This window comes from Callorhinus ursinus, unplaced genomic scaffold (assembly GCF_003265705.2).
Source record: "Callorhinus ursinus isolate GAN/ISIS: 27379988/994484 unplaced genomic scaffold, GSC_fseal_2.0 scaffold35, whole genome shotgun sequence".
NCBI lineage: Eukaryota > Metazoa > Chordata > Mammalia > Carnivora > Otariidae > Callorhinus > Callorhinus ursinus.
In genome coordinates, this window is record NW_027397097.1 from 6,520,172 (window position 1) to 6,544,112 (window position 23,941).

The window sequence follows — 23,941 nt, forward strand, 5'->3', positions numbered from 1 at the left end:
CAAGGAAATGAATTCTGCCAACAACTAGTGAGCCTGAAAGAGGACTTCAAGGCCCTGATGAACTATAGCCCTGGCCAATATCTTAATTTCAGCCTCATGAGACTCTGAGCAGAATATCCAGCCATGCCGTGCTCAGACACTTGACCTATAGAAACTGAGATAATTTATGTTGTGTTAAGCCACATTTGTGGTAATTTGTTATGTAGCAATAGAAAACTAACACATGGGATAGATGTGTACAGTACTCATAGAATTAAGTAAGCAGCAATTGTCTATGAGTAGAGAGTTTCAGAGTTCTCTTGTCTCCACACCCTGCAGACAATAAAAGGCATGGGAATATGCTGTGTTAAGCTGGCTGGGCAGGAAAAATGTTCCGATATGAGTGGATGTCTAGATATCCCAGTAGTAAACAGTCATCCCTATAATGCTTAAACAGAGTGTTGGAAAGTTCAAAGAAGAGGCAATGCTTCTGTTTTAATGCCCAACTATCAGAAAATTCTAAGATTCTAAGATTCCAGAGGGATAGGCAGCTAAGAATTCCTCAGTTGAACTGTCATCAGACTAACCAGTTTACCACTGCAATCTAAAGTGAGGAGGTGTAACATTCCTGTCTTCTGATGGGCTATACCATCATCTAACATTACTTCTGTTACATGTAAGCAATGCAACTGTCCTTGTCCTTTCAGTAACTACATGCAAGATCTCCTGTACCTCTGTATTTTTTTCCGTAAGACAAGATTGGGGGTCACCAACCTTTTCACTTTTGCCCCCTGGATCTAAAGGTCATAACCACATAGCACTGTAAAAGCTGTCAACTCACTTAGTCCCTGCTGGAGTTATCTCCTTCACCTGGAGGTGGGGATGGACTGTGTATCACTTTCTTTCTGGGTGTGTGTGTGGGGGGCAGGGGGCGGGGGACGCGTTTCCAGAAGAGATTAGCATATGAATTGGTGGACAGAGTAAAGTAGAAGACCCTGCTTGGGTGGGCATCATCAAATTAATTGAAGGCCTGAATAGAACAAAAAGGTGGAGTGCATTGCTGGGACATCAATCTTCTGCCCTGGGTGCTCCTGGTTCTTACACATCAGACTTTGACTGGAATCTACACCACTGGCCCTCTGGCTCTCAGGCCTTTGAACTACACCCCTTTGAACTACAGCCCACTTCCTGGGCTCCAACCTGCAGATGTAGATCATGGGACTTCTCAGTTTCCATACTCGCCTGAGCCAATACTTTATAATATATAACCATTTTTGGCCCTTTTCTCTCAGTTTATAATTAAAAGTGTTAAGAAAAAGAATACACACTTTAGTACATAGTGGTAAAGGGGCATCTTACTGCAACTTAATCTCATATCATTCAAGAAGAAAAAAATTATATATCCACTTTTATATACATGTGTATACATATATATTTAAATTTCCTTAAGTTTGAAATTATTTCAAAATGAAAAATTATAAAAGAAAGAGGAAAAGAAGAGAGGCATACTCCAAGTAGAATATTTTCATCTCCTTTTATTGAAGGAAATAAAACTTGTGCTGCAAGAGGCAGTGGTACCTCAGAGCATGACAAGGTAGCCAATGGGACTGACATGACAAGCCACAATGCTGGCCAGGGGTCCTATCGTAGAGGGAGGACCAAAACCACAAAGATAGCAGGAGGTAGCAAACATCCCCAACACCCAGTGCAAGCATTTCCATTTGCAGAGAGCTTGGCCATGCATTGTAAAAACAGGGTCCCCTCACAGCTGGCAGAGTATCTTATCAGGTCGCCAAATCCATTCAAAGCTAACACGTAGTTTCAGAGTTGGGAGATCCTTCCCTCTGACCCAAAGACTCAGGCCATCAGAAGATCTTTCAGCTCCTTATCCCAGATGGAAAAAGAGGCTGAGTTCTTGAAACAACACATACGTACAGCTGGACACATGCTGATACCCAACTTTGTTCTAAAAGCAGCTAAATTTTTTTCCCTGACTTCTCACTGCTCTCGCCCAGCATGTGCCCTAGGAAACCTCTCAAAGTTCTAAACAAAGACAGAATTGGGGCAGCAGCCTAGGGGATGGAGGGAGTCAAAAGCTGCTACATAGCCAAGACCATTTCACAAGAAATAGCATGGGGAACACTACTGGGTGAAGATCCTCCCAAATAGCTGCTAGAAGCACACACAAAGAGAAAACATGGTAGCTTTTTCTCCCATATCAAGATCAGCTGCGCCAAAGCCATGGTCCAGGAAGATGAGCCATTTCATGTCCCAGGCAAATTATCAACCCTCACAGCACTCCTCATGCTGTTCCAATTTTCAAGTACAATAGGAGTTTGGGCAGTTCAGCCTCGGAAAAGCAAGCTCTAAAGAAATCTCAACTGATTACAAATTGATAATGTTATAAAGCCAAAACTTTATCGAGTCAAGAACTGACTGGCAGGTGTAAGACTGGGGTGGAGGGAGAAGATTTTGCTGTGTAGAAATAGGAGCCAAGGGTTTATTCATATAAGCCCTTGATCATAAACTACCCTCACAACCACAAATTGGGAGGAAATTCCTTATTTAGAAATGGCCATCATCTGATTAGTCAGTTGCAGTTCTCTTCAATGCTGGACACATGGTTTTCAAGGATCAAAGTCATGAAAGCGCTAGACCAGGAAATGGGAGGAGCAAGGCAAGGAAGAGAGGGCATCAGGGGTTGGAATTTCTAAAATAAGCATTTATTTCACAGAAGTCGTGGCACAATGAGGCTGGGGTAAGCATGGTTTTAGTGATTGTTCTTGGTTGCCTCCTTTGCTGCAGCAATCAGTGGAGTGAGGCTGGAGAGGGGCTTGGCAATCTTCAGGAACTGATGCTAGACAGGAAAAAAAGCAAAGACACATGACTATTTACCATTCTTCCTCAGTAATCATCATAAGATGTTAAGGGCATCCATATTTGCACAGGGTGCTGCCTGGAAAGCTTCAGATCATCCCCAAGTTGAAGAACATCTTTAAAAGATAACAAACATTTTGGAAAACTGTTTGGCACTATCTACTTACAACTTAAACACGCATCTATGCTATATCCCAGCATTTCCACTTGTAGGTATATTTCCAAGAGAAGTAAGTTTGTGTGTCCACCAAAAGACACAAACAAGAACGTTCATTGCAGTTTTACTTAACAATGGTCATAACTAAAAGAACCCAAATGTCTAAGAGAACGAAAGATTGAATAATGTTATATTTTATAATACTATACAGAAAATTACACAGCAATTTAAAAGAATGAATGATTGATACACTGACAACAGGATGAATCCCACAGACATTATGTTGAGTGAAAGAAGCCAGACACAGGAGATTTCATATCATATGATTCCACTTTATATTAGGTAAAACTAAAATATGGTGATAATCAGAATAATAATTATCTCTGAGGGAAAGTATTGACTGATCATGACCCAATGGTATATTGCAATACTGCAGTTCAGGAGCACTGACCTAGGAATTTATTGTTCTATATTTGAATCCAATAAAGCCTTCAATAGCTTGGTCCTTTCCCAAATCACTTTCACTGGGCTATACTTTGGGCCACACCCACAACTATTAAAGAAGACCATTTTGGAGAAAACACTGTATGAAAACTGCATCACATTTTCAGCAAGACTGTTATGGAGAACAATTCTTTATGTAACTCAGAGCCTCTTAACTAAAAATCATTTTTCTTACATTTAGTAGTAAAAAGGCTTTGTGTCTTGAGGATGTGATGTTTTTCCACCTGATAAGAAATATAGGAACTATCACATTTCCTTTTCTGTCCTGGACACCAGGAAACTGAGAACCAAATTTGATGTTTAAACAAAACAAACTCAGATGATTAGCATATTTGATCCTTCTCCCATCCTTATGAGTCCTTTTTACTAATCATATTGTATACTGTATAGGCACATACACATTTAGGCATATATATACCTCTTCATTGCTGGAAGTTGCTTCATCTTCTTTTTGGACAGAGATAGGATATAAAAAGGCACTGAAGACAAGAAGTTACTATGAAAAAAATGAAAGACCTTGGCTAAATCATGAAGATACAAATTCCAACATAATACCCTATGTATTTTTATCCATATATGTGTTCTCACTGGAGAAAGAGATGTGAAGCTTTTTTGATTTAAGATTCCAAAAGTCATAGTTTTGAATATTTACAATGTACAGTAAAAGTTAAAGAGCCATTGTTATAAAATCACAGGTTTCTCCAACTCCCCTGAGTTGAGAAAGCAGCATGATCCAGTACCCATCTGGGAAGCTTCAGTTTCCTTCTCTGTATAATGAACAAAGTATAATAGATAAGCCCTAAAGCCCTTCCAGTTTTAGCGCTCTTCGAGACAAAAGAGCAGTGGCCAACAGCATACACACTTGAGAGCCAAGTAGACATAGGTTAAAACCCTGGGTCCACCACATATTAGCTATATAACCATGGAAAAGTTACTAAACACTTGAAACCTCACTTGTTCACCTATAAAGATGGGAATAATAGAACCTATAAATCACAGGATTGTTATAAAGAATAGATGAAAAGAACATATAAAGCACTTAGTGCCTATAGTGTGGTAAAGATTCAATATAATGCATTTATTGTTTCTTATGGTATCAGAAGAAAACTCTAGAGGGCACAAATCTTTCAATAATTATAATTTGGTACCTAATAACAATATCTGCACCAATCACAAGCTTAGAATAGAATTTGAAAATTTTTCCATGTGGAGGGTTTCCAGAGCAAACCTCATATGGAAGGCAAAAGGATCCTATATGGTACTGCCTGTTATAAGGGGTTTTCAGTTTCAAGGGATCCGAGACACTAATGGGTTACATTTGGGAGAGCCGAAATCTCATATCTAACAGACCAGTGCTCTGTAAATCCATAACCCTGGTTACAAAGAGATGCTAAATATGTTCTAGGGGGTAGCATTTCAAGGAAGGTAAATACTTTAAGCAATTTCATTCAATTCAATAAATATTTTCCGAATACCTTTTCCAAGGTCCTAGGTATAAGAGGTATAAGAGGAGACCAAGAAATTAAAAAGATAGAAGTTACAATTTAGTGGGAAAGAGAGGGTTATTCATAACTAACTTTAACGCAGTAGGTCTGCCCTGCCTTGCTCAGTTGCTCTTGGTCCTCATAATAAAGAAGTAACTGTGCATGCCTGCAGATTAATCACCACCATAAAGTTTAATGTGATACTTATGTGGTAGCCTGCTAAAAGCAGTTTTTGCAACCATATGAAATAATTATGTAATTTCAGGATTAAGCAGGTGGAAGTATAAAAGCTTGGCAAACCTTCAACTCCAGGCTTCCCCACAATTGGCAGAATCTCACTCTTATTCAAGCAAAACAAAAGAAGTGCTGATGAAAGTTACAGGCAAAGTTCAGCAGAAGCTCATAAAGTAGATTTTTAAGCTGAGCCTATGAATGTGTACAGAGTTTTAACAGACTGAGGAATAGCCTCAGGGAATAACATGAACAAAGGCCCAGAGATGAAGGAGGTTAGGGAACTAGGAATATAAACTGAGTGTGGGAAGTTGTAGGTGAGAAGCCTAGTAGTGCTTCACAGACAAAAATGAAGCAAAAAAGGCTTGGTTTAGTGATCCCTTGAATTCAGAGCATCCCTGCATAGGGACAATTACCTGCAGCAGCTCTTTAGCTGAACCTCTCTTCTCCACATCCATCTCAAGACAGCGGTTCAGAAAGTCCCGGAAGAAAGCTGACAGCTTCTCTGGGTTCTGAAGCTCTGGGGTCCCATTGGTGGCAATGAGGTACAAGGCCTGGCAATACAAATGGAGAATCACCTTAGGCTCTAGCTGGAGTTCTCTCTTAGTGCCCAGACCTGCCCTCTAGAAATATGGTTAGCTGCTTCATGCCACTAGGACACAAAGAGGCAGCTTTGGTATACTGGAAAGAATATGACCTAAGGATCAGATTTAACATTTAAAGGCCATGTGACCACGTGCAAGCCAGTGACCTCCCAAATTCCTCATCTGGAAAATAGGGATGACAACGGTGCCTATCTCACATGTCTGTAAAAACCAAGATAGTATATTGGAAAGCACTTTATAAACTTATGAAATGTGTTCCAGACCCATGGGTTGATTATTATTCTTGATTATGTATCTAAAGGGTTTATTATTCACTTAGCCTGATGATGAGTTAAACATCTATCTGCCCATTTGCTGGAGGAAATTACTCCTGATGCCCTCATCTTAATCACCTAAGAACTGATTTCTTCTAGCAAGAGAGGAATATAAAAAGCAAGTGTTCTGTAAAGCAACAATCTGTTTCCTTGTTGCCTCCCCTGGTCCCCTAACATGAGCCATCTTATGGGATAGGTTAAAAAAAAAAAAAAAAGTCCTGAGGTGCCTGGGTGGCTCAGTCATTAAGCGTCTGCCTTCAGCTTGGGTCATGATCCTGGGGTCCTGGGATCGAGCCCCACATTGGGCTCCCTGCTCAGTGGGGAGCCTGCTTCCCCTCTCCCACTCCCGCTGCTTGTGTTCCCTCTCTCTCTGTGTCTCTCTCTGTCAAATAAATAAAATCTTTAAAAAAAAAAAGTCCTTTTCAAGCACTCAGAACTTTAATTCACAAAGTATTAAACTATTTACACAAATACTATCTCATTTAATGACCACAATAAATCTGGATAATAGACGAGGCAAGAATTATCACCCCCATTTCACAGATAAAGTCCAGAAACATAAAGACATATGCCTGGGATCAAGCTATTCATGTGAGTTTATGTCCTCTGACTCTAATCCCAATCTTATTTCCATCCACACTATACTAATCATCATCTTCAAGGCCACTGTAAGATGGGGGAAGATGAGTGGTATGTGGAATCAGAGGGCAAAGCTGGGACCTTCAGGCAGTTTTGGCTGGTTCACTGAAGCACTTTCCAGTAATCAGCTATCCAAGAGGTAACCAGTTAAGATGAGATGACCACCTTTCAACAACAACACACACATATTTCCTGCACTGGATGGGAGGTTGAGAAATGAGAAAATAAAAGCAATCAGACTAATTCTCTTATTTACCCATGACCAAAATTACCAACCTACTTGCATTTGTATTCATATACTCTGCTTTCCCTCTTTTATTACAATAGATAAATTGTCCATCTTCTAATCTAATACTCTTTAAATACTTGATCCAACCCCTCTCATCTACTTAAGGACAGCACTCCAACAGATGTCACTTCTCTCTTGTACATGACCACATTCCTCCTTTCCACATCATTCCTATCAGCACACAAACATGCTAAAATAATATCATCTTAAAAATAAAAACAACCAAAGTCCTCCCTCAACTCCACTTCCAGTTCCTGCTCCATTTTTCTGTTCCCTTAAGAGCAAAACTTCTTAAAGAACAACAACTGCTTTCACATGTCATCTCAACCTCTCCCATTCTGGTAGATTTCCTCTAATCAGGCTTTCATTTCATTACCATAAACTCCACATTGGCAAATCTAATGTTTATTTCTCAGTCTTACCTCATACGATCTATCAGTGACATCTGACACAGTGGCCCATCCTCCTTCTCCAAACACTTTGTTGTCTTGGCCTCCAGGAAACACTTCTCTCAGTTCTCCTCCTACTTGGAAGGCCACTCCTTGGTCTAATTTGCTAGTTCCTCCAAACTGTAAGCATGAGAGTACCCCAAGGCTCAGTACTCAAACCTTACTCCCTAGGTGAGTGATCGCATCAACCATCTAGTTCCAATGCTTTAAATGAATCAACTATATACTACCTCCTGATAAATTTATATTTATAGCCCTGACCTCTTACCCTTGAACTCCAGACTCATATGCCCAACTCTATTCAATATCTCCACTTGGATATCTAATAAACATTTCAAATCACCACATTCAAAACCAACTCTATTATCCCATTTTACTTGCCCTTCAACCTTCTCAGTAAATGGCAAATGAACTTTTTCAGCAATTAGGGCCCAAAATCTTATAGGTATTGTTGATTCATCTTTCTCTGATATCCATTTCATCTTGTCAGCTCTATGTTCAAGGTATTTCCTAAGTCTAACCACTCTTCATTACTACTGCCACCAATATAGTCCAAGCCACCACTCTTACCTGAACAATTATAACAGTATTTCAATCTGTTTTCTATAAAAGCAGTCAAAACGGTTAATATTTATAACATAAATTAAGTCACACTACTACTCAGCTCAAAATCCTCTGATGGCTTACAATCTCTTACAGAATAAAAGCCAAGTTCTCACAATGGTCCCAAGGTCTTACCTGATTTGGCTCCCTGCTAGTTCTCTGACCTTGTCTACTCATCTCCACCCTGCTCACTCACTTAGTGACACTGGTCTCTTTGGTTTTCTCAGGATACAACGAGTTGTGTTCTCAAATCAAGTCCTTTGTATACTTGATACCTGGGAAACTCTTGCATCAGATTAATCTCATGGCTTGTTCCTTTCTTCAGATTTCTGCTCAAATAACTTAGAAGAGAGGACTTCCTTCTCTACTCTAAATAAAAGAGCACACTTCTCCCTCCTTCCCCATTGCTCTCTTAAGCTCCTTACTCAGCTTTTTCTCACAGCACTTACCTTCTGTTACTATATATTAATTTTTTCATTACCATTAGAACAGTTTCTTTTACATTAGAGGAACTAAAAAAATTGTTGAATAAGCCAGTGACTGCTAATATCTCTTTTCTTTGAGCATTTATACTTTAAACCTAACAGTGCCAAGTTTTATCCAGAAAACACAAATCCAGGTTGGAAACTGTAGGGAACCGCCTGAATTGCATTTCCTGGGACTAAAGACAATAGCCTGAACATCTTAAAATGGGACTAGTAACACTCACTCTCAGAGGATTTTCATTGAGGTATGGGGGCTCCCCTTCAATCATTTCGATGGCCATGATGCCCAGGGACCAGATGTCAACCTTGGGTCCATAGGCCTTCCGCGTCACAACCTCTGGTGCCATCCAGTATGGAGTTCCCACCATGGTGCTCCGTTTGCTCTGCTCTGGGGTGATCTGGGCACAGAATCCAAAATCGGCTAGAAAAAGAAAAGAAAAGAAGGAATGGACTTATATTCAGGGTATTCCTTCCGTAAGTATTGACTATGGTGCCTATCCCCAGGTGTCAAGCTCTGCCTGGCTCCCAGCCACTGCAACCCCTTGTCTCTCCACAGCTAGAATCACATGACTGCTGCTTTCACGACTGGCTCTTAGCCTGTCCTCTATTTAACCTTTTGAAAAGAAGCAGGAGGAACAAAAGAAACATCATTTCTGGCCCCCTACCCCTCCTCAAACCAGAAGAACTAGGCATTAAAGTCCAAGCTGCCCATTTTGGCTTTGATTACTTGCCCTGCTTCTGTTTCTTCTTAAAAACCATTCCCATGCCTCAGAATCTGGCAGTCTAGGTCCTTGCTTTATTTCCTGGACATGAGTCCCTGACTTAAACCCTAATCACCTACAAGTAGGCATGGCCCTGCTTTTATCAGTTTCTTATGCCGTATCCACAGACAAAGACTGCTAACAATCTTCCCACAGCTGCCCCTCTACCTGTAACACACCTGTTTGTCTGGACTACTGGTCCTTACACTTTTGAACAAGATGTTCTGCTTACAGTTCATTCACATTAAATTGCAATTATATGTTTATTTAAATTATGAGGCCTTTGATAGGAAGGACTATGTCTTCTTATTCATTTTTTTTAATCCCAGAGGGCCCAAGTATAATACACATTTGATAAAAGTTTGCTGAATGAATGAATCAAAGAAATTACACTAAACTCTATTTTCTAATTATGTATTTTATGACTCCACTACTAGACTGAGAGCTACTTGAAGACTGGCAAAAGTATCCTTGTGCCCATTATAGCACATAGGGGGCATTCAGTAAATTTTTTTGGCTAAACATATACATGAATGGAAAAAAAAGAAATGACACCGTGTATAGTGCTGAGCAATATAAAGAGCCTGCATATCCCAGGAAATACAGACATACCTCATTTTATTGCACTTTGCTTTGTTGCACATCACAGATACTATGATTTTTTACAAATTGAAGGTTTGTGGCAACTCTGTGATGAGCAAGTCTATCGGTGCCATTTTTCCAACAGCTTCCACTTCATGTCTCTGTGTTACATTTTGGTAATTCTCATAATATTTCTAACTTTTTTTAATTATTATTGTATTTGTAATGGTGATCTGTGACCAGTGATCTTTGATGTTACTAATATAATTGTTTTGGGACACCACGAACTGTACCCATATAGGATGGTGAATTTAAATTGATAAATGTGTATGTTCTGACTGCAGACATGGTAAAAATAACATGAGAACTAGAATTACAAGTGGAGCTTGAAGACATGACTGAACTGCTGTAATCTCATGATAAAACTTGAACAGACGAGGAGTGGCTTCTTATGGATGAGCAAAGAAAGTGGTTTCTTGAGAAGGAATCTACTCCTGGTGAAGATGCTATGAAGATGGTTGAAATGACACAAAGGATTTAAAATATTACATAAACTTAGTTAATAAAGCAGTAGCAGGGTTTGAGAGGATTGACCCCCATTTTGAAAGCGGTTCTCCTGTGGGTAAAATGATATCAAACAGCATTGCATACTACAGAGAAATCATTTGTGAAATGGAAGGCAGTTGATGCAGCAAGCCTCCTTACTGTTTTATTTTAAGAAATTGCCACAGCCACCAAAGCCTTCTGCAACCACTACCTGATGAGTCAGCAACCATCAACACTGAGGCAAGACCCCCACCAGCACAAAGATTATGACTCACTGAAAGCTCAGATAATGATTAGCATTTTTTAGCAATAAAGTATTTTTTAATTAAGGTATGTACATTTTCTTAGACATAATGCTATTACACACTTAATCGACTATAGTAACAGTGTAAACATAACTTTTATATGCACTGGGAAAAATTCATTTGATTTGCTTTATTTTACTGCAGTGGCCTGGAACCGAACCTGCAGTATCTCCAAGGTGCGCCTGTAAGTAAAGACCCTATGCTGAGTCTTGTAGCTACTATTATGTGATTAACCTCCCCCCAGTCCCATCAGGAAGAGAAATATCATCACTCCTACTCACTTAGCTTGACAGAGCCATCCATTCCCAACAGGATGTTGTCGCTCTTGATGTCTCTGTGAATGACCTGGTTCGAATGCAGAAACTCCAAAGCCTGCAGGCACTATTGAAATGGATGGGCAAAGAGAGAGAGAAAGGACTTATAATATGAAGACTTACAGAAAATCAATTAATCTGACCTCCTCATTTTGTGACAAAGAAAGTGAGGTGCCAGTGAGTGAAAGAACTAGTTCCAAATCTGTGGCAGAGGCAGGTCTACTGCCTAGTCTCCTATCTCCTGGCTAAGCACTCTTCTAACTTGGTGCTGCTTTATGCCTTTCATATAATAAACCTTATTATAATACACCTTACAGTAGTTTTCTTACAGGAGTTCCTCCTATGTATTTTGGAGCTTTTTACCAAACATTAGATCCTTAACAAAGAATCTGAGGCCCAAGCAAAACTACTGAGGAGAAATGGAAATGATTTTATAAAGATAAAACTGGAGGAAAGTGACAAAAAAAGAGTCATATCTAGGACATATGGAAGTGATATTAGAAACAGTGAAGTTAGGAGAAATATTTTTGGTGAGGAGATAATTTGTACTGTTTTGGGTATGTTCAATTTTACATACCTACAAACATTTGCAGACAAATGTTCAGTAGAGAACTGAACATATGAGTCTTAAGTTCTATACAGAGATCTGGACTTGAGATAAGTATTTATGAGTCATTTTTGACTAGGTGATTTTCTTTAAGTTATAGGAATGGTTGGAAGAGGAGAAAGAAAAGAACCTTGGAAAACATCCATAATTAGCAGGCAGAATGAGTAACATAGAGACTGAATGGAACAATAAAGATGCTTGGTTCTTCCACTACCTAACTAACAATATCATTCTAACAAATCACTTACTCTCTTTAGGCTACTGTTCTCCCATCTGTAAAATGTGGGGATTAGAAAAGATAATCTCAGGTTTGCTACTAAATCTACTAGTTTAAGTCCATAACCCAAAGCTAAAATTTTAGAAGCTTCTAACCAACTCAAAAACACAAAAGATGCAAACCAACTGGAAAATACTATTTAAATGTTCTCAAATTAATACTCCACTTTTTAAGAACATTCCAATGGCTAAATTAAGAACAAACCAATATTCAGAAGCAGCTTTTCCCTGAAAAAGTAAGAGTTGCTTTCCTTAGGAAGCTGGAGAGACCCTGGCCTCTGGATGTCAAAAGTTACGATAAAAAAATGATTTTAAGAAATTAGAACCCTCATACATTGTTTGTGGGAATATAAAATGGTACAGCCACTTTGGAAAACAGTTTGGTCACTTCTCAACCAAGCACAGAGTTTCTATATGACCAGAAGTTCCACTCCTAGGCATATACCCAAGAGAAATGAAAACAGATATCCAACTAAAAATTTGTACATGTACATAGCATTGTTCATAATAACCAAAAAGTAGAAATGACCCAAATGTCCATCAACTGATGAATAATAAATAAATGCAATATTATTTGTTAATAAAAAGAATGAAGTACTTTTAATTAATTAAATTAATTAATTAATAATGTATACTATAACATGGATGAACTTTCAAAATATTATACTAAGGAAAAGAAGCCAGTCACAAACAAGCATGTATCATATGATTCCATTTATCAGAAATGTCCAGAACAAGTAAATCTACAGAGACAGAAAATAGATTAGTGGTTGCACAGGGTTGAAAAGGCCATGAAGTGAGGTGGGTGGGGCAGTGCCTGCTAATGGGTAAGGTGTTTTTTGGGGGGGGGGGTGATGAAAATGTTCTAAAATTGATTATGGTGATGGTTGTATAACTCAATATACCAAAAAACCATTAAATTATATACTTTAAATGGGTGAATTATATGGTATATGAATTATATCTCAATAAAACTAATTTTTTAAAGGGGGATGATCTCTCTTAGAACTTGTATATATAGCATGAATTCTCATTTGTTAATAAATAAGTTGGGGAAAATTGATTTCCCTAAGTATACATATGCAAGTATCCTCAACCAGTGAAAGTCAGATCCTGGAGTGAGTGAAAAATATTTTAGATATTACTGTGGTTTGTGGCTTTCCAAAGGGCCACAGTACATAAAGAGATATGCAGTATATCTATGGTATTAATGCTTCATGGGGGGAATGTGATTAGGAAAAAATGTGTTAAAAGCCTCCTTAGCGGAGAGATAATAAAAAAAATTGAAAAGCACTGCATTAGCAGTACAGCAAAGTAGACATAGCTCCTAAGAGTCCTGGGCCTGTGTTAATTCCATTAACCTATGTGGATATGTTCTAGATCCCAGGGTTTTTTTGTTTTGTTTTGTTTAAGATTTTATTTATTTATTTGACAGAGAGAGACACAGCATGAGAGGGAACACAAGCAGGGGGAGTGGGAGAGGGACAAGCAGGCTTCCCGCCAAGCAGGGAGCCTGATGTGGGGCTCCATCCCAGGATCCTGGGATCATGACCTGAGCCGAAGGCAGTGGCTTAATGACTGAGCCTCCCAGGCACCCTGATCCCAGGGTTTTTAACACAAAGGTGATCATATTTTCTAGGATGAAACTGACTTCGTGTGATTTTATTTTTTCTAATATTGATTAAATACACAACTCCATTATTTCATCTGAATGCCTCCAGATCTTACATCATCAAACCCCAATCATACTATCAAACTTAACCCCATAATACTCTGAACCTAATCTACTCTTTCCCTAACTCCCAGACTTTTCTATTATTGGGCTATTGGAAAGTTCCAGTCTCTTACCAGCAAAACACCCAATATTCTCAACTTCCCTGAATAATCCCTTCATCTTCTTGTTCTAATAAAAATAGGGCTGGGGTGCCTGGGTGGCTCAGTTGGTTGAGCATCTGACTCTGGATCTCAGCTCTGGTCTTGATCTCAGGATCCCACTGGGTGTGGAGCCTACTTAAAAAAAAAAATGGCTATCCACAGCAGTCAGATAACACAAAGAAATAAAAGGAATCCAAATCAGCAAGGAAGAAATCAAACTTTCACTATTTGCAGATGACATGATACTCTACAAAGAAAACCCAAAGACCCCACCAAAAGTTGCTAGAACTGATACATGAATTCAATAAAGTTGCAGGATACAAAATCAACATACAGAAATCTGTTGCATTTCTATCTACTAAAAATGAAGCAGAAAGAGAAATTAAGGAATCCCATTTACAATTCCACCAAAATCCCTAAGATACCTAGGAATAAACTTAACCAAGAGATGAAAGACCTGTACTCTGAAAACTATAATACACTGATGAAACAAATTGAAGATGACACAAAGAAATGGAAATATATTCCATGCTCATGGATTGGAATCATAAATACTGTTAAAATGTCTGTACTACCCAAAGCAACCTACACATTCAATGCAATCCCTATCAAAATACTGATAGCATTTTTCACAGAGCTAGAACAAACAACCCTAAAATTTGTATGGAACCACAAAAGACTCCTAATAGCCAAAGTAACCTTGAAAAAGAAAAGCAAAGCTGAAGGCATCACAATTCGATTTCAAGTTATATAACAAACATGTAGTAATCAAAACAGTATGGTACTAGCAAAAAAAACAGATACATAGATCATGGAACAGAATAGAAAATCCAAAAATGAGCCCACAACTATAAGGTCAATTAGTCTTCAATAAAGTAGGAAAGAATATCCAAAGGAAAAAAAGACAGTCTCTTCAAAAAATGGTGTTGGGAAAACTGGACAACATGCAGACAGATGAAAGTGGACCACTTTCTTACACCATACATAATAAATTCAAAATTGATTAAAGACCTAAATGTGAGACATGAAACCTAAAAATCCTAGAGGAGAACACAGGCAGTAACCTCTTTGGTATTGGCCATAGCAACTTCTTACTAGATACGTCTCCTGAGGCAAGGGAAACAAAAGCAAAAATAAACCCTGGAACTTCATCAAAATTAGAAGCTCTGCACAGTGAAGGAAACAATCAACAAAACTAAAAGAGAACCTGTGAAATGGGAGTAGACATTTGCAAATGACATATTTGATAGTATCCAAAATATATAAAGAACTTCTAAAACTCAACACCCAAAAAACAATCCAACTAAAACACAGGCAGAAGACACGAGTAGACATTTTTCCCAAGAAGACAAAAGGATGGCCAACAGACACATGAAAAGATGTTCAACATCACTGATCATAAAGGAATTACAAATCAAAACTACAATGAGATATCACCCCACCCCTATCAGAATGGCTAAAATCAACAACACAAGAAATAACAGGTACTGATGAGGATGTGGAGAAAGGGAAACACTCTTGCATTGCTGGTGAGAATGCAAACTGGTCTGGCTACTCTGGAAAACAGTATGGAGTTTCCTCAAAAAGTTAAAAATAGAACTACCCTAGGATCTAGCAATTGCACTACTAGATATTTACCCAAAGAATACAAAAATACTAATTCAAAGGTGTATGCACCCTGATGTTTTTAGCAGCATTATCTACAATAGCCAAATTATGGAAAGAGCCCAAGTGTCTACCAACTAATGAATGGACAGAGAAGAGGTGGTATGTATAATGTACATACATATATACACACAATGGAATACTACTCAGCTATAAAAAACAATGAAACTTCGCCATTTGCAAGTGGACTGAGCTAGAGAATATTATGCTAAGCGAAAGAAATCAGTCAGAGAAAGACAAATGCCATATGATTTCAATCCTTTGTGGAATTTAAGAAACAAAACAAACAAGAAAAGGGGGAAAAAAAGAAAGAGACAAACTATGAAATAGACTCTTAACTATAGAGAATGAACTGATGGTTACCAGAGGGGAGGTGGGTGGGAGAATGGATTAAACAGGGGATGTGGATTAAGGAATGCACTTGCTGTGATGAGCACTGGGTGATATATGGAAATACTGAATCATTATATTGAACACCTGAAACTAATATTACACTGTATGTTAACTGATTGGAATTTAATTTAAAACTTTTTAAAAATGTGGCTATCCCCTGAGGACATTACTTCTCACAGAGGCTTTGTAAAGAGGTTTTTTTTTCCCATTATACCAGCATATTACAAATCTTAGACATTCAATAGCAATGAGGAGAAAAGAGAATACCTACTTGTGTTTAATTTTCTATTTCTTTTGCCTGAAAATATTTTACCCTAGATTTTTGCATGACTTGCTTTTTTGTATATTCAGATCTTTATTCAGACGAGATCGGGCGCGTTCAGGGTGGTATGGCCGTAGACTCAGATTTTTATTCAAATCTATGGCAAAACCATCCCTGACTACTCTAAAAGAGTACCTCCTCTGTCACTACTTTCTTACTCTGTTTTATTTCCTTCAGAGCACATGAAGAAAATAGGAAAGTAAAATAAAATTATGATTAAAATATATATCCATATAAAAGAGAAAAATATTACAAAGTATTTATAGCAGTCACCTTTAAGATTGAAATTGACTGACTTTACATATACATGTAATATCTGATTTTTCTACAATGGGTATATCCTTTTATAATCAGAATAAAGTTATCTTTAAAGAACAGATCATACGATAGAAATTTCAAAACAGATAAGCAGAGCATAATGGGAGAGTTCAGCTAATTTCTCCCACCTCCAATGCCCAGGCTGAGATCCCATCAGGTGCAGAACTTTTGAGAGACATTAATATGAAGGCCACTTCCTCCTCAAGGCTAGTTGGCCATTGGCCTTACCTCACGGCAGACAGCTGCAATCTGGCCTTCATCCATGCAAGTTTCTGTCACGACATCCGTCAAAGAACCTCCAGCCAGGTATTCCATGACAACCCACAGCTCATCTCCCACGAGGTAACTGTAGGAGTACAGATAAAGGGTAAGAAGGAACAGAGTACACTGAGCCATAGCACTGGGTTTCAAAGGCTAAGCATATACAGGGTGAATCTGCATCTCCAACAGCTGTGGAAAAGTCTAGGGTTCTTTATTCTGGGGAGAAGCAGAATCTGGGGGACAGAAATACTAACTTGATTATCTCTTAAGGATTTTCCTGGAGAAAACAAAGCAGACTGTTTTGTGAAGCCCCAAATGGCAGAACTAAGATCACCAGGTTGAAGATATAATAAAATTATATTTCATCACAACACAAAGTAATGCTTCTCAAAATTAGGCACAATTCCCACACCTCTAGAAGCATCAAGGCAGAGAGCACACAAACATTTGACAAAGGTGGGATTTGGAATCCATGTTTCCAACATTAGGGAAAGGTACTAAACGTCCTTGAGAGTTCTACTAAGTCTGAGCTCCATGAGAGCAAATACTGGGTCTTGTTCAAGACTCTATGTTAAAAAAAAAAGAAGGAGAAGAAGAAGACAGCAGGAGGGGAAGAATGAAGGGGGGGAAATTGGAGGGGGAGACGAACCATGAGAGACGATGGACTCTGAAAGAGGGTTCTAGAGGGGAGGGGGGTGGGGGGATGGGTTAGCCTGGTGATGGGTATTAAGGAGGGCACGTTCTGCATGGAGCACTGGGTGTTATATGCAAACAATGAATCATGGAACACTACATCAAAAACTAATGATGTAATGTACAATGATTAACATAATATAATAATAAAAAAATTAAAAAAAGAATAAATAAAACTAAAAAAAAAAAGACTCTATCCCCAGAGTCCAACACAATAGATGCCAATATTCACTGAGTAAATCAATGAGCAAAATAAAAGATAATTGATTGTAAATATTAAATGAAATAATGGCTGTAAAAGCCATTTAAAAGCTATAAAGTATTATACACATAGTCATTATGCTGGCAAGATCTCCATTTTGAGCGTCTCTGATTCTAAGAATGAAATGAATTCAAGCTGCAGAGCCAAAGCCTCTTCTGGTAAGCCAAGGACTGACATTTAGTACAATCTCCCTGCAGAGATTAGGGAGACATGAGTTAGAACCAATTGTATCACTCAGGGACTGGATCACTCAGCCCTATTGTGTGATAAATAAAAAAATCACTTAGCCTGTCTGGTCAGTTTCTTTAGCTGCAGAGTAAGAAATGAAAAGAAGAATAGCCCAGAGCCCTACAGACTCTTCTGCTAGCTTCAGACAAAGAACCTATAATGGACTGGCTTGAGCTGTATGGTATGGCATCTTATTGTCATCCTGATATTGGGACTACTGTTGGGCAGATAGAGAAACTGTTAAAAAAAAAATGGCCTCCAGCGAAGGGTAAGATTTGAATCCTATTCTCGATTCTGAACCTAGTACTCTTTCCATAGATTCTATATTCTTTGTAACTAAAAGTCTTGTAGTTTTTTTAATTTCCAGGAAGAAAATATATGACAGATTAGGGTGTTCTTCAACAATCTCTTTTGAGAGAGATTATAAGGACTTAGACCAAAAGATAATTTAGGACTGGGTAAAAAGCCCTCCACTGGCATGAGCCTATTTCTTCCCTGACAAAGAATGCACATTATGTCCTCTTACCCAGCACATCAAGCAGACATCTGTCAGCTTGGGCTGATTGGGGGAAGAAATATGAGGGTCCAAGAGACTATCTCTGGACACTGACAAAGCAGAGCCTCTTTACCTGGGCCCAACATGTCACTGTCAAAGCTAAGACAATGCACAACCAGATTCAGGTTGTCCCAAAAACTCGGTGGCTCTACACTGTGCCAAGGTACCTTCAAAAATCCTATCTCAAGGTAAAGCCTCAGAGCATCACATATTTGGAGAAGAACAAATATGGATGGGGTTCTCTTCTGGGACAACAAACAAAAACCAAAGATTCTAAATTGCAGTACCTTCACTTAATGCTCAGGGTAAGAGTACCCACTTCTGTCACCCCACAGGAGCTCCTAGGTATTTTTTTTTCCCATACCAGAATAGGAGTTATGTGAGGGCAGGGACTGAACCTTATTTTCTTCTGGTTTCACAGTACAAGCCTCTGGAAACAACCAGCAAAGACTGGACTGATAAACAAATTTATAAATCTAATCTTATTTGTCATGCATTATGTTTAGATACCTCCAGTGATAGACTCATTTTTTTTATGAGACTCACTTTTTTTTTTAATGCCCATACCCTTATTGTGCAGCTTTCATTTTTCCTTATCCTGAGCCTAAAACTGGTACCCTTATAGCCTTCAGTTGTTTGTCCAAGCTATATTCTCTATATAATACGTTCTTCAAAGAGATGGGAAGGTGAATAATAACTTCCAGAGGATTTTTCAGAGCCAGTTGTGATCCCCGTCATAGACAATCATCCCCCAGGAAGGAAGAAGGCTTTATTCGCTATACTTATCAACATTGTGTGTTGGGAAAGTCAAAGTCCAACTCCTTTCCTCTTTAAAGAAACTGAAGCTTACCAATGTTTTAGATGCAAAACAAGAAATCTGACAGAAACGAAATATAGTTGGCAATGCAGCATAGATAATAAAGGAATTAGAGTCCAAGACTTAGTCCAATATCACCTCCACTGGTGATGTCTCTGAAACGGGCAAGAAGCTCACTTTCTTTTTTCATATATAGGAGAAAAGAACATGATATGATGGAAAGGGCATGAATGTTGGTGCTAGGAATATTCAAATCCAAAACCCTCATTTGATACTTACTGGCTTACTGGTCCTGGACGAGTTATTAACTTCTATGAACCTCAGTTTCTTCATCAGTAAAATACAGATAACAAACCCTACCTCACAATGAGATACGTTCATGAAAGTGTTTGGTGCAAAGTAAAGCATAACACAAATGTTAGCTGCAACCACTATTATGTTGAAGAACAGAATTCTCATGAGCTGGAATAATGGATGTAAATAATCAAAATGGGATTTAATGATGGTTACTAAAAAGTTCTACATTACCAGTTTAAGGCAAATATAAAAAAAGGGATCAGAGATTTTAATTGACTACAAACTTACTAGGGGTCAGCAATGAAAGAGGCTTCCTAAAAATAAAACAGTGAATGAAATCATTAGGTTGTGTAGAGTTGAGAACAAAAGAGAAGTCTCACTCTTTCCATACTGGTCAAATCTCAAATGAAACTACTGACTGTCAAATTTTAAGAGATTAAGACAAACTAGAAATTATTCAGGAGGGTTAGCAGGAAAAGGAAAGATCTGAGATGTAAAATGATTTAAAGACCTACATGTCTGACTCTGGCAGATGGGCTGAAGGGCCTCTCCGAGGCAGAACAAACAGTTCTAGGATCAGCTGTTAGAAGCTACAGGGTGGTAGGGTTCACCTAACTCAAAAGGACTGCACAGCAATCAGAAGTGTCCAACAGGATACAGGGTTGGAGGCAGAGAACCAAGCATCACAGAAGATTCTCAAGTGGAGGCAGTTCAGAGTGCTGGTGGTGCCTCCTCCTCTAGCTCCACTATCTATCAATTCCTAAGGCTGATCTCTGTGATAGGACCTATCACTCCATACCTGTCCAAGTAGTTCACAATATTTGGGTTCTTGTTTTCCCTCATGACCAGGATCTCATTAATAATCAGCTCTTTCTTCGGCTGCTGCTGAAGGTTCATCTGCTTAATGGCCACCTGAAATCAGAGTACATTCAATGTGCAACCAGTCACTCAACATTTACTGAGCAACAACTTAGTACCAGACCTTAAACACCAAGGAGACAGAGATGAATAAAATATAGTCTTAGTCCTTGCAGAATTCGCATAAACCAGTATACTCAATATGAGGTTCCCAGACCAGCAGCATCAACATCATTTAGCAACTAGCTGGAAATTAAAATTTTTAAGTCCCATCCAGACATACTGGATCAGAAACTATTTTTAATAAATGCATCAGATGATTCTGACATGCATCAAAGTTTGAGGATCAAACTTTCTACTAATAAAATATTTATATGTGAAAAATACCTTAAAAAATCACAATATAAAAGAGGTATGCTGGGGGGGGTGCACCTGGGTGGCTCGGTCTGTTAAGTGTCTGTCTGACTCTGGATTTCGACTCGGGTCATGATCTCAGCGTCGTGAGATCAAGCCCTGCATCAGGCTCCACACTAAGGGTGGAGCCTGCTTAAGATTCTCTCTCTCCCTCTCTCTCTCTGCCCCTCTGCTCCCCTGCTAGTGCTCTCTCTCTCTCTCAAAAAAAAAGTGGTATGCTATAACAAAAGTCCATACAAAGCGCTGTAGAAACACAAAACAGAGAAAGAACTCTCTCAATCTGGCAATGGTAGAGAGGCTTCAAAAAGGGGGAGAGGACTTTTGAGCTTGCTGTGGGAAGATGAGTCAGAATTGACCACATTGAGAGAGAAAAGGGGGACGAGATCCCTAATATTTATATATCAAAAAGGATTTTATAGGCTTTTTGTCTATAGAAATAAATGAATTCCCAAAGCACTTTTGCATCCATTTCTTCTATGTGTCATGTACTAGGTAAGGTATTCTTAGGTTTATTTTATTTAATCCTCAGAGACACCCTATGCGTTAACTATTACTATTGATTCCTTTTCAGAGAAGGAAAGCATGTTCAGAGAGGATATGTGACTTGCATACACAGCTATTCAGTAGCAAAGTCATGATTAGAACCCTCAAAAGTGATGCCAATTTATTCTGTACACATGGCCAGATTAATCTTCCCCACAGTACACATCTGATAACACTCTCCCCTGCTCAAAATCATAAATGGCTTCTCTTTGCCTAGAGATGCTCCTCAGCCCAACATTCAAAGTTCTCATGATTTTCCTTCCCACTGTATTCCTTCACATACTCTGTGATCTGATCTCTCCATTTGGTGGACCTTGCATCCTTTTCACATGCTCAAAACCTATTTATATTTTGTGTCAGGCCAAAAGAAACCTCATTCTCTAAACCAGACAGGCTTTTTCTCTTCTTTAAGGCCTCATAAGATCATACTTATACCTCTTTTAGGGAACTGAGCACATACTACCTCCATGGTGATTAGTTAGAGTGTTTATCTCTAGAAGCTTGAGAGCTCATTTGAAAACTCAGAATCCCTGGTGCCAAGCACAGGACCTGACACACAGTGGTTGCTGAACAAATGTTTGTGGAAATGAAGAGAGAAAGAGAGAATTCAGTGGTTTGATAAGTACTTTGTTTTTAAATCATAAATAGTATCAGCAAGAGGCTACTCTATTCCATAGGAGAATTTCTATTATTTGTTAAATGTTTATTCCCTAGAGATATTTTTTTTTCCTGCTTAACAGAAAAAAACATGAACACCTAAAAGAATAAGTAAATCAGTCTTTCCAGAAGCAGCAAGAAGTGTTTAAAAAAAAATGAATAACCCACATTTTTATGGGGAAAAAAACCCATGACTCTTATTTCTTAAGTATAGGCAGTCTTCTGCAGAGATCCAGTTCATCAGTAAGAATAGAAATGATTCTTTAAACACTTTTACTACTTCCATTCCTTATCCCAAGTTAGAAAAATTTGCTTTGGAGGGGGGTCTCCTACCAGGTTAGGCTTCTGGTCTGGCTGTAGCTTTCTATAATGTTTGGTTATTAACTTTGCTAATGTCTGAAGAGTAACACATTGATCTAAAGATATATTACATTAAGTATAGTGAGCCCTTATAACATATATTAAGATCTGGAGGCAAAGGAATGCCTTTGGAGTTCGTCTGGCCATCCTAGAGGATAGGAAAGGGCTTATGAACCTCAGAGGTCACTGGTGGAAGCAGCAAGAGAGATGACTGGCAGGCAGAGGATAACAGAGAGGTGGTGGCTGGATACCAGGAGTCCTTTTCAACAGCTATCCACTAACCATGGGCTAGGCTAAATGTCCTTCACCCGATCAGTCCCTTTTAGGCCAGCAGACAGTATTCCTATAACAGAAAAAGAACTGGGCTTGAGTGCTGAGGACCTAAGCTCAGGGGCTATCACTTACTGACCTTGACCAATCAAAAGCTCTCTGTGCCTTGGTCTCTCCATCAGTACACCAAGGATAATAATCCCAACCCTGGTTCCCCTCTTTGCAGGATTGTTTTGAGGACTAAATAGGAGATAGTGGCCAATGTGTTACTCAAATATAAGTAAAAAATTTTAAATAATAAAGGAAGACAACAATGAAAATGCAAATTGTAGTAATAACTGCATTTGAGGAATATCTGGTACTGAGCAGCAAGAATGACAACATCAACAGGAACAACAAAAACCAACCACCTTTCCACCAATACTGTTTATTCAATGCTTACCCTGTGCCAGGTGCTATTGTTAGGTACTCTAGTTATGTTATCTCAGTAAAAAGCTAACAACAACCCTCCAAGTAAAAATCATTATCTGTATTTTCAGTTAAGGGAATTGAAACTAAGACTTATAAGAAAATTGCCCAACATCATAATCAATGCCCTTAGGTCCATATGACTCCAAAGTCTCTCCCAGTCTATTCTTTCTATTAAACACATTCCCTCTAAAAATGGGCTTGAAAAGTAATTGTGTAACTGGGAGACTTCCTGGCACTAACATGCTAAGCTTCCTATATGTGACAGACAATAGTTCTGCTCTTCCCGGTGAATACCCCCCAATAAGCACTCACTCACGAAGACTGAGAGCATCTTGCCAGCTCCACTAAATATTTATATTCCCTGGGGCAGGAAATGAGGCCTTCCTGAGCACACTGCATTAGCCACACTAATGGACTTGCTTCCATTCATAGTTTTGTAACCACAAGGCAGGCATAGAGTGAAGTCAAGTTTTTGTTTCCTATGGCCAACTTCTCACACATGCAGGCTCCAGGCCTTTCCAGGAACTGCCCATCACCAGCATGTCTCCCATCAAGGGCTGTAGGGCCCCAGAGGCCAGAAACATGATAAAGGGACCTAGAACCTAGTCTCAGCTCTGCTGTGGACTTGCAGTCTGGAGAGTGCATATTTAGGCTTTAGAATCAAGATTCTAACC

General features: G+C 38.8%; 1 protein-coding gene across 5 annotated transcripts in view; it reads right to left on the reverse strand.

The window, feature by feature from the left end:
* Window positions 1-1,499: 1,499 nt before the first annotated feature.
* Window positions 1,500-23,941, reverse strand: part of PAK1 (p21 (RAC1) activated kinase 1) — a 149,724-nt gene continuing 127,282 nt past the window's right edge. For 4 of the 5 annotated variants that reach the window (XM_025894268.2, XM_073879782.1, XM_025894267.2 and 1 more), the window contains exons 10-15: window positions 20,494-20,606; window positions 16,809-16,926; window positions 11,092-11,191; window positions 8,841-9,037; window positions 5,649-5,786; window positions 1,500-2,836 (exon numbers count right to left, since the gene is read on the reverse strand). In XM_025894268.2, the coding sequence (XP_025750053.1) occupies window positions 2,750-2,836; window positions 5,649-5,786; window positions 8,841-9,037; window positions 11,092-11,191; window positions 16,809-16,926; window positions 20,494-20,606 (753 nt within the window). In that variant the 3' untranslated portion in view covers window positions 1,500-2,749. Of the gene's footprint in view, window positions 2,973-5,648; window positions 5,787-8,840; window positions 9,038-11,091; window positions 11,192-16,808; window positions 16,927-20,493; window positions 20,607-23,941 lie in introns of all 5 variants that reach the window. The other variant, XM_025894269.2, reaches the window with a different exon arrangement.